The sequence below is a fragment of the Rhinopithecus roxellana genome, chromosome 21 (genome assembly GCF_007565055.1).
Source record: "Rhinopithecus roxellana isolate Shanxi Qingling chromosome 21, ASM756505v1, whole genome shotgun sequence".
NCBI classification, from domain to species: domain Eukaryota; kingdom Metazoa; phylum Chordata; class Mammalia; order Primates; family Cercopithecidae; genus Rhinopithecus; species Rhinopithecus roxellana.
This window is the reverse complement of record NC_044569.1, coordinates 44486106-44501961: the sequence shown is the minus strand read 5'-3', so window position 1 is coordinate 44501961 and position 15856 is coordinate 44486106. Positions and strand designations below refer to the sequence as shown.

The 15856-nt window shown below is 35.1% G+C and overlaps 1 protein-coding gene across 1 annotated transcript in view; it reads left to right on the top strand.

The window, feature by feature from the left end:
- DCC (DCC netrin 1 receptor) overlaps window positions 1-15856 on the top strand; it is a 1242672-nt gene that overhangs the window by 905694 nt on the left and 321122 nt on the right. Inside the window, exon 12 of the mRNA XM_030926166.1 lies at window positions 7040-7089. Coding sequence (XP_030782026.1) covers window positions 7040-7089 — 50 coding nt within the window. The remainder of the gene's footprint in view (window positions 1-7039; window positions 7090-15856) is intronic.

Here is a 15856-nt window from a genome sequence, read left to right as displayed (position 1 = left end):
CAGTAGTGCAATCTCGGCTCATGACAACCTCTACCTCTTGGGTTTAAGTGATTCCCCTCCCTCCAGTCTCCTGAGTACCTGGAATTACAGGTGCCTGTCACCACCCCTGGCTAGTTTTTGTATTTTTAGTAGAGACAGAGTTTCACCATGCTGAGCAGGCTGGTCTTGAACTCCTGACCTCAAGCGATCCACCCACCTTGGCCTCACAAAGTGTTGGGATTACAAGCATGAGCCACTGCACCCAACCTCAAGGGATTTTCCTGCTGAAGCCTCCCGAGTAGCTGGAACTACAGGCATAGGTCACAGTGCCCAGGTAATACTTTTATTTTTTGTAGAGGCAGGGTCTCATTTTGTTGCCCAGACTAGACCTGTTTTTTAATGTCATAAAACAGATGAATAAATATTAATAAAGAGAATACATTTGACAAAGTAATGGCCAGGGGAAACTAGAAACCTAACTGCTAGATGATCATGAAAGGTTGGGAAATTTGATAAAAAGTAAAAATAAAATACATCAAAGTATATAATGTGGGGCCAATGAAAACTTAGGCAGATGCAGAAATGTAGAGACAGGCCATCGTGAATATTAAAAAAGACCACAAGCTAGCTCTTTTCAGCAACAGTTTCCATTTGGTGCATTTAATTCTATAAATTATTTATCTTTTTAATTAAAAAATGGCTTTAGCTTGTGATTTCTTGACAGATCTATCATTGTTTAATCTGGGAAAGTACCTCGGTATATATTTCACACAATATCAATGAAATGAGGAAGGGCATGCATATTATTAAGGACAGTACAAAGAGAACACAGGAATAATGCTCATTTGCAAGTTCAACTTTAAAATGTATTTTATGTGTAATATCACTTTGGTATCATTTTTAATGTAATGCTTATGCCCATCCATCCAATTCTGTTATTGAAGACAGAATAGAATATTTATGGTAGAATAAATTACTTCGCAACTTATAATTATAAAAATAAAAGAAAAACAAATGGAAGTGAATATTTTACATAATTTATGTAGATTTCATTCACACTCTGAACTGTAATACGGTGGCCTTATTCTCCAGTTTGGTTTTAAATGTCATAAGTGAGAAAGATAGATTATTATTCATCAGTCCAAGAATTATCTTCTGGAAGTGTTACAATGTTTAGGACTTAGAAAATGTCTGTCACTATAAAAAAAGAATTTCATGACCCTAACTCCAATAAACATCACTATGCAAAGGACACCAAATTCCCTCTCTCAAATGCACTGCAAGGAGATAGCAAGGACTTATAAGCCTCTTAAAGTGGACACCCTGACCTCATCTGCATTCATTTTTACAATCAACTCATCTCTTTTAATGTCCAACACAAATCTGTGGCTCTCGGCTTTCATTTCCTTATTATCCAGTTCCTTTCTGTCTACTTCAATCTCATGTCTTCTCCTCTGTACTGAAACTGTTCATGCTGAGGTCATATATCACATTGAGTTGTATTTAACTACATTTAATAGTCACCGGCTTCGCAGTCTTTAGTCATGGAGCGCTGTTCTTCTTTAACTTTGTGTATGTTGTAACAGGTGGATATTGTGGAAATTAAATGGGCTGATCTGTGTAAACACCTAACAAAGTGTATGACATTTAAGTGTTTAATAAATATTATCTCTACCAATGTGCACATCACTTTTTCTCATTATATTAATATTACATGCTCCTCAATATGAGGGATGCTGTTATATTTATCTCTGTATTCCTCCTAACAGAGTAAATATTTATTGAATTAATTAGACAGCTCAGTCAAAACTGTGCAAATTTTTATATGCAAAGGCTTATCTTTAGGATTTCCCATTTGTGGAACTAATTTAATGTATTAATTTAATATATGACTGTGTCTGAATGCATCTGTATTATGGAGAACATAATAATTCTTTTCATGTCGGGAGTCTTACCATAAAAAATACATTGAGGCATAGAAAAATTTTTAAAAAAGCAACAGTTAAATATAAATAAATTTCTTCCGAATTCATTATTTTATGTTTTTCTCCCTGTTCTACTGGGAGGCTTGTAAAGATCTTTATCCAGATGAGCTGTCATCTCCAATTGAGCTCTGCTTTGTTTTCTGAGTAGAATATTATTTTTCATTCAAATTCCTCCACCTAGAAAACCATTGGTTTACAGTGAGCCATTTTTTTTTCACACCATTGAGATTATTGAGCATATGGGCATCTAACTGATTTTGCCAATTTGTTCCAAAATATGGTCTCTTGGACTAGTTGGCATAGGTAAGTCACTAAGAGCTTTTATGAATGAATGAACCATTTTAAGTTTCCATGCCAGCTTGTCCTGTGTCCAAACACAGACAGACCTGATTTCATAGCCAACATAAGAATGTGCTTATTATTTTTATGAATGTTATCATTAATATTTCTTGAATACTTACTAAGTCAAGCCCCCGATCTAAGTACTTTGCCTTTAACTCTCATCCTCACAATACTACTATAATTTTCCCTACTTTACAGATAACAAAACTAAGTCAGAAAGAGTTCACAAAAGGTGGTAAGCAGTGGAGCCAGACTACATAAGCTAGTAAATTCAGAAACAAGATTCAATGTGCAAACATGTTTCTTTTATTCTGTGATAAGTGCCTTTAAAGGAAAATGCTTATAATTAAATATGAATTACTGCCAGGCAGGGTGGCTCACTCCTGTAATCCCAGAACTTTGGGTAGCTGAAGTGGGTAGATCAGTTCAGGTCAGAAGTTCGAGAGCAGTCTGGCCAACATGGTGAAATTCAGTCTCCAGTAAAAATTAAAAAGTTAGCCAGGCATGGTGATGCACACCTGTCATCCCAGCTACTTGGAAGGCTGAGGCAGGAGAATCACTTGAACCCAGGAGGCGGAGGTTGCAGTGAGCCTAGATCACACCACTGCACTCCAGCCTGGGCAACAGAGAGAGACTCTGTCTCAAATAAATAAATATGAATGATTTTGGTCTATAAATTGTGTATACATGGCAGCATACATTTGCTGATGGGAGGAATTGAAGTGCCTGTGCCTGTGGAGACTAATTTACAGTTATGGGAACTTGATCTGTCCTACAAAATACCTCATCTCCATGGGTTTCCAGCCAGCATCCTTCTCCATATTGAGGGAAGTTTCCAGCCCCACCTCCGATTGGTTTGAATGGACCTATTTATTATAAATAATTAATTATTTGACATTTTGAAGAGAAAAGTGTTCTTTCACTTCTGCCTCATGAAGCAAGAAGCATCTTGTAAAGACAAATATAGAAAAGAACAGATCGATATGGATTCTCTTCACTTTCACCTAGCCCTAGCATCTATTGTATCTATTTATCTCCAAATAATGTAGAAAGTGATAGTGAGAAGGAGGGAGGAGGAACTGATAACTAAAAATACCGTAGAAAAAAAATCTCTATTCTCCTCCCTGACAGGACAAGAATAGTCAGTGTGCTATCAGTGGAAAGTCAGAGAAGAAATGTGCATTGTAAAAAATATAGAAAAACTACCTCAATACTATTACATAAGGACTTTTAGCAGAATTTTATTATATTACCTTTCAATTCAGTTTTTTTTTTTTTTTTTTTTTTTTTGAGATAGAGTCTCACTCTGTTGCCCAGGCTGGAGTGCAGTGGCACAATCTTGGCTCACTGCAGCCTCTGCCTCCCAGGTTCAAGCGATTCTCCTGCCTCAGCTTCTGGAGTAACTGGGACTACATGCGTGCACCAACACGCCCAGCTAATTTTTGTATTTTTAATAGAGATAGGGTTTCACCATATTGGCCAGGCTGGTCTCGAACTCCTGACCTCAAGCGATCCACCTGCCTCGGGCTCCCAAAGTGTGGGGATTACAGGTGTGAGCCACCATGCCCAGCCTTCCTTTCAATTCTTAATACAGAAAACAGCCCTGATGCTTATAAAATTGTGGTAGCTACAAAAAGAAGAACACATATATATCTATCCTCTTAAAGTTTTCTTGGCTTTCAAGAGATGAGGAGTTATATGCCACTTGTAAACTAGAATGAAAGTGACATTTAAGGGTTGCATATCAGCTAGAACAGTACCTACAACAAAACACATGATAAATGTTACTTTCTCTTTCTTCCAAAATTCAATTATCTATCAAAAATTCAGTTAGTAATTGATATTATGCTTGGATACTATTTAATTGATCAAAAAATGAGTGTAATATTGTTAGAAACATGTAGCATGACATGTCAGTATTACAATATTAAATATAAACTAGAAATATACATTTATGTTTAAGGATATGAACAGACATTTCTCAAAAGAAGACATTCATACAGCCAACAGACACATGAAAAAATGCTCATCATCACTGGCCATCAGAGAAATGTAAATCAAAACCACAGTGAGATACCATCTCACACCAGTTAGAATGGCAAGTCATTCAAAAGTCAGGAAACAGTAGGTGCAGGAGAGGATGTGGAGAAACAGGAACACTTTTACACTGTTGGTGGGATTGTAAACTAGTTCAACCATTATGGAAAACAGTATGGCGATTCCTCAAGGATCTAGAACTAGATGTACCATATGACCCAGCCATCCCATTACTGGGTATATACCCAAAGGATCATAAATCATGCTGCTCTAAAGACACATGCACATGTATGTTTATTGTGGCACTATTCACAATAGCAAAGACTTGGAATCAACCCAAATGTCCATCTGTGACAGACTGGATTAAGAAAATGTGGCACATATACACCATGGAATACTATGCAGCCATACAAAAGGATGAGTTTCTGTCCTTTGTAGGGACATAGATGCAGCTGGAAACCGTCATTCTTAGCAAACTATCACAAGAACAGAAAACCAAACACTGCATGTTCTCACTCAGAGGTGGGAAGTGACCAATGAGATCACTTGGACTCGGGAAGGGGAACATCACACACTGGGGCCTATCATGGGGAGGGGGTAGGGGGGAGGGATTGCATTGGGAGTTATACCTGATGTAAATGACGAATTGATGGGTGCTGACGAGTTGATGGGTGCAGCACACCAACATGGCACAAGTATACATATGTAACAAACCTGCACGTTATGCACATGAACCCTAGAACTTAAAGTATAATAATAATTAAAAATAAATAAATAAAAAATAAAAAAATAAAAAAATTAAAAAAAATAAGTGACTCAATATCACTTAATATTAAGGCATTATTTCCAAACTTTGCTTTTAAAGGACAACGTTTTTGGAAGTTTGTGAAATTATATGATATAGAGCATGTTATTCTTCAAATGATACTTCAATTTAAGCAACTAAATTGTAATTTTTATGTCAATAATTATAATGTTTAGAATAGAATAATAAATAAATAATACAAATAAAACTTTTACTTTAAATTAAAAAATAAATTTATAAAACAAAACAAAACTTGGGACCAAATCTTGAATATGGAACCATTTTTATTGTAATTCATAAACTTTCTATTAATATATTTATTCAGCAACTATTTACTGAGTGTGCACCATGTGCCTTCAACTCTTCTTGATACTGGTGATACAACATCAAAATGAATAAATATCTTTTTCGTTACTGGGGTTATATTCTGTATTTAATTTTAAAGTCAGAATACAAACCTCAAAAAATTAAATAATAACATTTTATAAGTTGTGGAATATTTTTGAAAGAATACTTGCTGAGTTAAATGATGATAAACAAGCAGATGAGCATTTTATCAGAAACTACATTGGCTGCAAACTTCATCGGGCACTAAGATCAGAAGTTCAAAATCAAAATCAAAAAAAAAAAAAGAAAAAGATTACATTTCCCATTATTCCCAGAAAGGTCTAGGAACTATGTAAGTAAGTACTCATTTGTTCATTCAATCATTAATTCAGTAAATATTAATTGAATGTCAGTTTTGAGGATAAAAGATTAATCAGTGACACATCATATCTTCATGATAATTACTATTTAGAAGATAAATTCAGAGCAGGGCATAAATAAATTCATGGTCAAATGTAAGTACCCTATAGAAAAACATAGATGTTTTCCATATTCTAGTAAAAGAAGGGGAAAGATATCAAAAAATGGCCCTTAGATTCTTGAAAATGCCTGAGAACTTTTCTTTTCTATTAAATTCATCCATTTGTGAGAAACAAGGATAGGGACTACTCATTTAATAGATTAATACATGTTAACAATTTATTGAATGCTAATTCTATTCCTATTATAGTGCAAAAAGCTTTATTTCATTTCTTATTCATCCCAGACATCTAGCGTAGTTCCTGACAGATAAGAGCCTTCAATAAGTGGTTGCTGTTTTAAATTACTCACATGAGAGAATATTCACTTTTTTTGGTAGAGTAAATATTTAAGTTTTCAAAGACAGCTGTATATGTTCTTCCTTCTATAAAGGAGTAGTTAAACAAAAATGCAGGCAAGAAAAATAAAATACCTAGAGAGTCTACAAAGAAAAATATACTGTTCCTTTGCTAATAGAATTGACTCATCAAGTGCTATTTGCAACCTGCTTGCATTTATCACATACAGGTTTAATTTTACTCAGCTAAAAGAACTGAGAAGTAGTTCTTCTTTTCACTTTTTAAGAGGTAATAAAGATTGTATTACAGGGATTAAAAAACCTGGGTGACCATTAGAATGACATATTTTATCATAAAATTATGCAGATTCTGAAATGCACAATATCTTAAGCCTTTAAAACTACTCTAAGAAATCTCCTGTTTGTTTTTATTGGTTTCTCTGGGAAAGTTACCAAAGAGGGCTGTAATTAAATGGTGGTATTTGGTATCACTGCCTGCGTTCTCTTGCGTAACAGTTTTGGGGGCTCCCTAGGTGGGTAAGTTAACTGGCTTGCCAAGTGAGAAAAAAATAGACAAATTTAGTTATTTTTCATCTCTCCAAAAATTTTTGAAGTACCACCTGGGTAAACTTCCCTAATTATCATTATAAACTATATTTAAAAACACACTCTCTTTTTACAAGACAGTTGGTATTTTTCTTTCAAGATTTTGGCAGTAACTGTGACAATTTGTTTGATTGCTTTTAGTGCCAAGTGCCCCGCCTCAGAACGTCTCCCTGGAAGTGGTCAATTCAAGAGTAAGTTGGCTAAATGTTCACTATTCCATTACCTATCATGATTACCTATTATGTATAACCTTCACGCACCCACCTGCCATCTTGAGTACAGGATAGTGGCTTCCATGTGAAGACATGTTCTGGAATAACAGAGCAAGTGACATTGATCCCACATCCTCTTCCATCAGACTTAAGTAAATTAAATGAAGTATTTGTCTACTTCTAAACAAATATTTTGATTTACAAATATTAAACAAACATTGATTTTGTAAATGTTTTAGTGGTCAAAGCCTATTCCATAAGGAAACAAAGACATCTGCTTTGTCTTTATTCACCAGTCTATCATATAGCTATGATAATGTGCCAGATGAGGAAATTGAAAGAATTGGCAGAAAGAAAGACTGTTTCCTAACACATTACTTAGAATTGAATATTTCATCATCATCCCCATTCTTCCTTTATAAATGTAGTCATTGAAGGCCATTCTTGAACTTCAATACAGTTATATTTATGTAGCAGCTTCCTAGTTAAGAGTACTTTCCTGGCCCGAAATGTTACTATGACTTCCAAAAGAGCTCAACTTAAGCTAGTGTTGCTGAAGTAGCCTAATGACAGAAGTCAGTTTTCTAGAAACATATCATTATTTCAAGTGGCTCAGGGTTGGAAATAAGCCAAGGCCACCTAGTAGAGTATAACAAATGAAGATTTGCCTGACTTGGCCCTGTCACCTCCTGGCCACGTTCACCCTGGGAAAGAATTTTACTATTTCTGGACCTCTGGTTAGTTACTTCTCATGTGAAGAAATTGGCCTAAGTGGTTTCTAAGCTCTGGGAGACAGCAGAGAAATGATATGGGTCTTAGAAAAAGTCATACTCTGGGTTTTAATTCTGGCTTTCTCTTTTCATAACTATTTGGTGTTAGCAAAGTTTTCAACCTTAACAAACTTGTTTCTATGTTTAAGTATTATTGTAAGTATTACTATCTTCCTTATTGACTTATGAGAAAGTAGTAATATGACGTATGCGAGGAATCTAACTTGATAGCGATTCCTTCATTCCATGTGCAAATGCCTTGTAATATTTTGTTTAAAAAATCTATGATGAAACTGTATCTTGTGATGTTAGTTGGATTTGTCTCAGTCAAATGAATTTATCATTCAAAGCAAGTAAATGTGTTATTCTCTTATACTTTTAGGCAATATATTGGGTAAGAACTATTAAAGTAAATATAAAATTAGAAAGAAGAAAAGAAACTTAGTGTAAAAAAATGAGCTAAAGGAAAATAATCGAAAATTAACATAACCCTAAAAATGACATTTTTTATGTGCAACAACACTGCTTTATAGATGCGCCACTTAAGAGATTGCCAAGTCAAAGTCAAGTAGATTTTTACAATTATTGTATGTTGTTAATGAATGAAATTTGGAAAACATATTGTAGTGTCTCTTGTTTAACAATTCATCATTATTAGAATCCTCACTCACTTTATATTTTTCCTCCAGGACAGAATACAGAAATTGATATACAAACTATTTTGTGTTTGTGTGTTCATACCCTTTAAGAGTGTACTCCAGCAAAAGATGAATGTTTTCATCTGAAATGTGTATAAGGCATTACTGAATGACCCTGGATGCTAACTGTATTTGAATATGGATTTACTTTACTGAAGAGGGAATTCCTGGATTGAAAAATTGACTCTCTCTATATGTATATATACACATATACACATATAGACATATAGATATATACATATACACACACAAATATCACAGTTTGTACACTTCTCTAATTTGCTTGCTTGCAGCAAGCAAATACAAGCACTTCTGCTTCTATCCTCTTGTAGTTGATCTCTGGAACATTGCAGAGCTAGAAAATTTAAATTGTTCATTAGCTTTTCAGAATGAAAATAGTATATCCAGGCACTGGAAAGTCACACTCCCTCTCTCCTTTTCCTCTCTCTGATCTTATTTCACAGCTTCTAAGAAATTATGAATTATATTTTTTTTTCTTGGGCTGTTTTCAAGAGAAAAGAAACTAGATGATCAAAACACTGCTTTTTGCATTCTCAGTGTGTTGATTCAGACAAAGGCAACCGTAATATGCTGTTTTGTCTTTTCTTTGAAATAGATGAAAAGTTTTAAAATATATTAATATTTACCCCTGACTGTTACCATTTCAAGGAGCAAACTGTATTTAAAAAGAAACACTATAGTTGAATAAATAATGTGTTCTTTTTAAACACTAATAGAATTCCAAGGTATTTTTATTTATTTTTATTTTTTAGAGACAAGGTCTTGCTTTGTTGCCCAGGTTGGAGTGCAGTGACACAATCATACCTTACTGCAATCTTGAACTCCTAGGCTCAGGTGGTCCTCTTGACTCAGCCTCTTGCATAGGTGGTACTACAGGCATGTAACCGCCATGACTGGCTAATTTATTTTTGTGTGTTTTGAAAGACAGGGTCTCATTATGTTCCCTAGGCTGGTATCAAAGTCCTGACCTCAAGCTATCCTCCCACCTTGGCCTCACAAAGTGCTGAGATTACAGGCATGAGCGACTATGCTCGGTTCATGAATTTTTTACGTAATTTATTTTACTTGGGATTTTAAGATGGAACAGAATCACATTTCAAAAACTTATTCTGTATAATACTTGTAAATATAGAGCACAATTGATATTTTATTGATAGTAAATGAAATAATTTGGTTCAACTAACATTTTTGCAGAAAGATGATTAGGATCTCTGTACATAAAATTGAGGGGTCATGAAAAGACATGATCACAATCTAGGTACTTGTTAAGGTTTTGGTCACCTATAAGCCAATTAGACCCAGAAATCATGTTCCAAAATAATTAAGCAGAGAAGTCTTTACACTTCGCACATCTAGATAATGGAACCAAGAACAAAATCAAATTCTCTTACTGTATCATTCTTGAAAACCCAGTATGGTAGAATATTTTTACAAAGCTGTAATAGCAGAACCGATTAGATTTTTCTTCTACACGCTAACAATGAACACTGTTTTTTTATTGTAGCAATGACTTGACTTATACATATTACATTTCAGGTAAAACTGGGACATAATGAGATGGTTATTTCTCATACTAAAATTTTGTTACAAGAAATAATATCTTTTCCAGAAAAAAATAATGGTTTATGAAATGGACTTTAAAATGTTACATTTTATTAGGGAAACTTTTTATAAGAATAATTTCCTTAAGAATTTAATTTGAAATTCAATTATTGATTCAATTATTATATATTTCAAATACCTACTACAACTTAATCAGTTGGCTAGAACATAAAGGATATATTTACAGAACACAGAGAGCTAATGTTGGAGCACAAATATTAATACTTCCCTATGTTTCAATCTAAAAGTTCTGATGAGTAAGAATGTTTAGAGGATGATAGAATTCAAGTTGCTTGGGTCCTTTTACTAACTCTTTGAACCTGTGAAAAGTCACGTGCCTCAGTTTTATTTATTCAACATTTACTCTGTACCTGTTACAATGTCATACATAATAAGGAATGTGATGCAGAATTTGCCTTCATGCAGCTCCCAGCTGGGTAGGAAATCATGTGAAAGAATGTTCACTTTTCCTCTAGCCACTTTAATCTGTTGAACCTTTCAAAGTTGACATTATTTTCTCATTGATAAAATGAGAGGGCTGGATAGAGAATCTCTAAAATCTCTTGTGGCTTCAAACATCTATGCCTATGTTTCTAACCATTATACCTTTTCTCAACCATTTTACCGTTAAAGAACTAGCAAAAACACAAATCAATTTCAGTATACCAGTCAACTCACAAGTTCAGATATTTATTGACTAAGCACTACAGAGTGATTGCAAGGAATGAAATATTAACTCCCCATTCCCCCCAAAATCCCAGTATATTATGAGGCATAGATCATTGTTCAGATTTAGATTTTTAAATGCAAATTGATGGATTCCTCTCATTATATCACCTCACACCGCTCTGCTGTTGAAATCCTTATTCTTGAACACCAGATGCATCTATATGAATGTCTTTTTGTTGCATTCCTAAAAGCTGATACTCAGTCACTCACAATGTGATAGTGTACATGGTACCTTCAAAGCAACCGTAGAAAAAGTTTCTAGTGTCTTCCTACGTCTTAAAGTGTTTCACTCTCCCTTGTTTCAGCACAACTTGGCATACTTAAATAACTCAAGCATGAATTCAGCAATCATATGATTTCCTTTATGCAGAAACTATGCAGAAGGAGAATTTAAACAACAAGTTCCTACTCTGCAAAGCAAATGGATCCTTTTAAACAGATATTTTAACATTCCTTTTGTGTGTGTGGGTATAACAAGACAGAGGAAATCTAAGTGTATTATGGGATAACTGCAGCAGGGCATGCTATTGAGGATGCGGTGTAACTTGGATTTTGATTGAAATCTCTATACCCTATCATTGGGCTAGTGATGCTTCTCTTATTAGCCAAGACCATAGCCAAATGGATGACTGAGTGAGTCATTTGCATATGACTCCTAGTGGGAAGTGAGGAGATGGGGAAAAGCTGGAGGCATGGAAAAAATGTGAATTATATTAAACTGCAGATCCTCTGTGTTTCGGGTGTGTGTGTGTGTGTATTCAGCTTTGCTTTTTTTTTTTTTTTTTTGAAATTGGAGTTATTTTCTCTTGGTTATTCAGAAGGGATTTCTGTTCACACTCCTCCCTGCTGCATGGCAATCTCTCTGAAAACATACTTTTCACAAAGGGGTCTGGACCCACTTCTCTGCTTTTGCCATTCTTCTAGTCAATGTTCATTTCTTTCCTGTATTTTGTATGGAGTCATAGGCCTCAGGTAGCCCACGGAAAAACATATTTCTTCATGTCTCCCTAAGTCCTTTATAAAATACGTTTTGGCTGCTGAGTTCCTGGACCCAGAGCTCTGAGCCCTCTCGTCACAAATGTAGTAGGTTTAAAAAATGGATTTAATGAAGAGAAAGAGGACATATAGGAAACTGCAGATGATTGTATTTATTTAAAGATAAACTAGAACCAGCATTTGCTTATTAATGAACAATTTAAATACAACAATGTTGACTCTCACAAGCTTAACACTGACACTTGTCCTCAATCATAACACAGAGCATTTCTGCCTGAGCATAGTATTTGCCCCTAGTTATCCATCCATTTAATTCAAGTAGGTGTAGATCTCTTATATTTATTTTAGTTATTGATTCCTTCATCAATCCATTACATGGTGATTTTTCAGCATAGATAATGTCCAGGAGCCTATGATTGAAAGTTTTAGGAAGGGTGGGGGATAGGAGCATAATTGTAAGGAAGGCAGTATTTCCTGAGGGCTCTTACAGTCTAGTCTTTCTGTTTAGAATTTGTAGGAAAGACTGGACTGGACGTAAATGATTATATTACATTAGAATCAGATAATTTGTAAGAATCTGTGAGACTCCCTTAAGGATACGACTGTGTTTGCTCTATAATTTGGGTAGAACTCATCTTCAGATCTCTTCCATCTGATCTTTTTTACTTAATAGATCCTTTTTTATTGTAATAAAACATACTTTATATAAAATTTACCATCATAAGCATTTGTAAATGTACAGTTTAAAGGTGATAAATACATTCACATTGTTGTATATCTATTACCAGCTTCCATCTTCCCAAACTAAAACTTAGTATCTATTCACCAGTAAGTCCCCATTTCCCCACACAGGCATAGATGTTTGAAGCCACAAGAGATTTTAGAGATTCTCTATCCAGCCCTCTCATTTTATCAATGAGAAAATAATGTCAACTTTGAAAGGTTGCAACAGATTAAGTGTGGCTAGATGAAAAGTGAACGTTATTTCACATGTTTTCTTACCCAACTGTGAGCTCCATGAAGGCAAATTCTGGATCACATTGTTTATGTGGGAATGTGAGAGGAAATGGGGAGTTATTGGTGAATAGATACTAAGTTTTAATTTGGGAAGATGAGTTCTACCCAATTACAGAATCCCAATTACTTTTTGTATCTCAACTTACTTTGTAAATAAGCAAGGAAACCAATTCATAAAAAAATTAATTTCCCTTTTGCTTCATTTAATTGAAAAATGAAACAGTTTTCCAATTTTAAATCCTCATTCTTATAGAGAAATGAAAAATTTAATGAATCATAGTGGTCAAGAATTACAGACAGATGCTTTAATTGGTTAGGAAGAAATGCCTCACTTCCCATTATTGTCAGTGCTTGCAGAATATTTCTGTTTCAAAATTCCACATTTATTTATTTATTTATTTATTTATTTATTTATTTTCCCACTTATGATATAGTTTTATTAATTTTTTATTTATTTTTATTTTTTTATTATACTTTAAGTTCTAGGGTACATGTGCATAACGTGCAGGTTTGTTACATATGTATACTTGTGCCATATTGGTGTGCTGCACCCATCAACTCGTCAGCACCCATCAATTCAATATTTATATCATGTATAACTCCTAATGCAATCCCTCCACCCTCCCCCTCCCCATGATAGGCCCCAGTGTGTGATGTTCCCCTTCCCGAGTCCAAGTGATCTCATTGTTCAATTCCCACCTCTGAGTGAGAACCTGTGGTGTTTGGTTTTCTCTTCTTGTGACAGTTTGCTAAGAATGATGGTTTCCAGCTGCATCCATGTCCCTACAAAGGACGCAAACTCATCCTTTTTTATGGCTGCATAGTATTCCATGGTGTATATGTGCCACATTTTCTTAATCCAGTCTGTCACAGATGGACATTTGGGTTGATTCCAAGTCTTTGCTATTGTGAATAGTGCCGCAATAAACATACGTGTGCATGTGTCTTTGTAGTAGAATAATTTATAATCCTTTGGGTATATACCCAGTAGTGGGATGGCTGGGTCATATGGTACATCTAGTTCTAGATCCTTGAGGAATTGCCATACTGTTTTCCATAATGGTTGAACTAGTTTACAATCCCACCAACAGTGTAAAAGTGTTCCTATTTCTCCACATCCTCTCAAACACCTGTTATTTCCTGACTTTTTAATCATTGCCGTTCTAACTGGTGTGAGATGGTATCTCATTGTGGTTTTGATTTGCATTTCTCTGATGGCGAGTGATGATGAGCCTTTTTTCATGTGTCTGTTGGCTGTATGAATGTCTTCTTTTGAGAAATGTCAGTTCATATCCTTTGCCCACTTTTTGATGTGGTTGTTTCTTTTTTTCTTGTATATTTGTTTGAGTTCTTTGTAGATTCTCGATATTAGGCCTTTGTCAGATGAGTAGATTGCAAAAATCTTTTCCCATTCTGTAGGTTGCCTGTTCACTCTGATGGTAGTTTCTTTTGCTGTGCAGAAGCTCTTTAGTTTAATTAGATCCCATTTGTCAATTTTGGCTTTTGCTGCCGTTGCTTTTGGTGTTTTAGATATGAAGTCCTTGCCCACGCCTATGTCCTGAATGGTACTACCTAGATTTTCTTCTAGGGTTTTTATGGTACTAGGTCTAACATTTAAGTCTCTAATCCATCTTGAATTAATCTTTGTATAAGGAGTAAGGAAAGGATCCAGTTTCAGCTTTCTACTTATGGCTAGCCAATTTTCCCAGCACCATTTATTAAATAGGGAATCCTTTCCCCATTTCTTGTTTCTCTCAGGTTTGTCAAAGATCAGATGGTTGTAGATGTGTGGCATTATTTCTGAGGACTCTGTTCTGTTCCATTGGTCTATAGCTCTGTTTTGGTACCAGTACCATGCTGTTTTGGTTACTGTAGCCTTGTAGTATAGTTTGAAGTCAGGTAGCGTGACGCCTCCAGCTTTGTCCTTTTGACTTAGGATTGTCTTGGCAATGCGGGCTCTTTTTTGGTTCCATATGAACTTTAAAGCAGTTTTTTCCAATTCTGTGAAGAAAGTCATTGGTAGCTTGATGGGGATGGCATTGAATTTATAAATAACCTTGGGCAGTATGGCCATTTTCACGATATTGATTCTTCCTATCCATGAGCATGGTATGTTCTTCCATTTGTTTGTGTCCTCTTTGATTTCACTGAGCAGTGGTTTGTAGTTCTCCTTGAAGAGGTCCTTTACATCCCTTGTAAGTTGGATTCCTAGGTATTTTATTCTCTTTGAAGCAATTGTGAATGGAAGTTCATTCATGATTTGGCTCTCTGTTTGTCTGTTAGTGGTGTATAAGAATGCTTGTGATTTTTGCACATTAATTTTGTATCCTGAGACTTTGCTGAAGTTGCTTATCAGCTTAAGGAGATTTTGGGCTGAGACAATGGGGTTTTCTAAATATACAATCATGTCATCTGCAAACAGGGACAGTTTGACTTCTTCTTTTCCTAACTGAATACCCTTGATTTCTTTCTCTTGCCTGATTGCCCTAGCCAGAACTTCCAAGACTATGTTGAATAGGAGTGGTGAGAGAGGGCATCCCTGTCTTGTGCCAGTTTCCAAAGGGAATTTTTCCAGTTTTTGCCCATTCAGTATGATATTAGCTGTGGGTTTGTCATAAATAGCTCTTATTATTTTGAGGTACGTTCCATCAATACCAAATTTATTGAGGGTTTTTAGCATGAAGGGCTGTTGAATTTTGTCAAAAGCCTTTTCTGCATCTATTGAGATAATCATGTGGTTCTTGTCTTTGGTTCTATTTACATGCTGGATTACATTTATTGATTTGCGAATGTTGAACCAGCCTTGCATCCCAGGGATGAAGCCCACTTGATCATGGTGGATAAGCTTTTTGATGTGCTGCTGAATCCGGTTTGCTAGTATTTTATTGAGGATTTTTGCATCAATGTTCATCA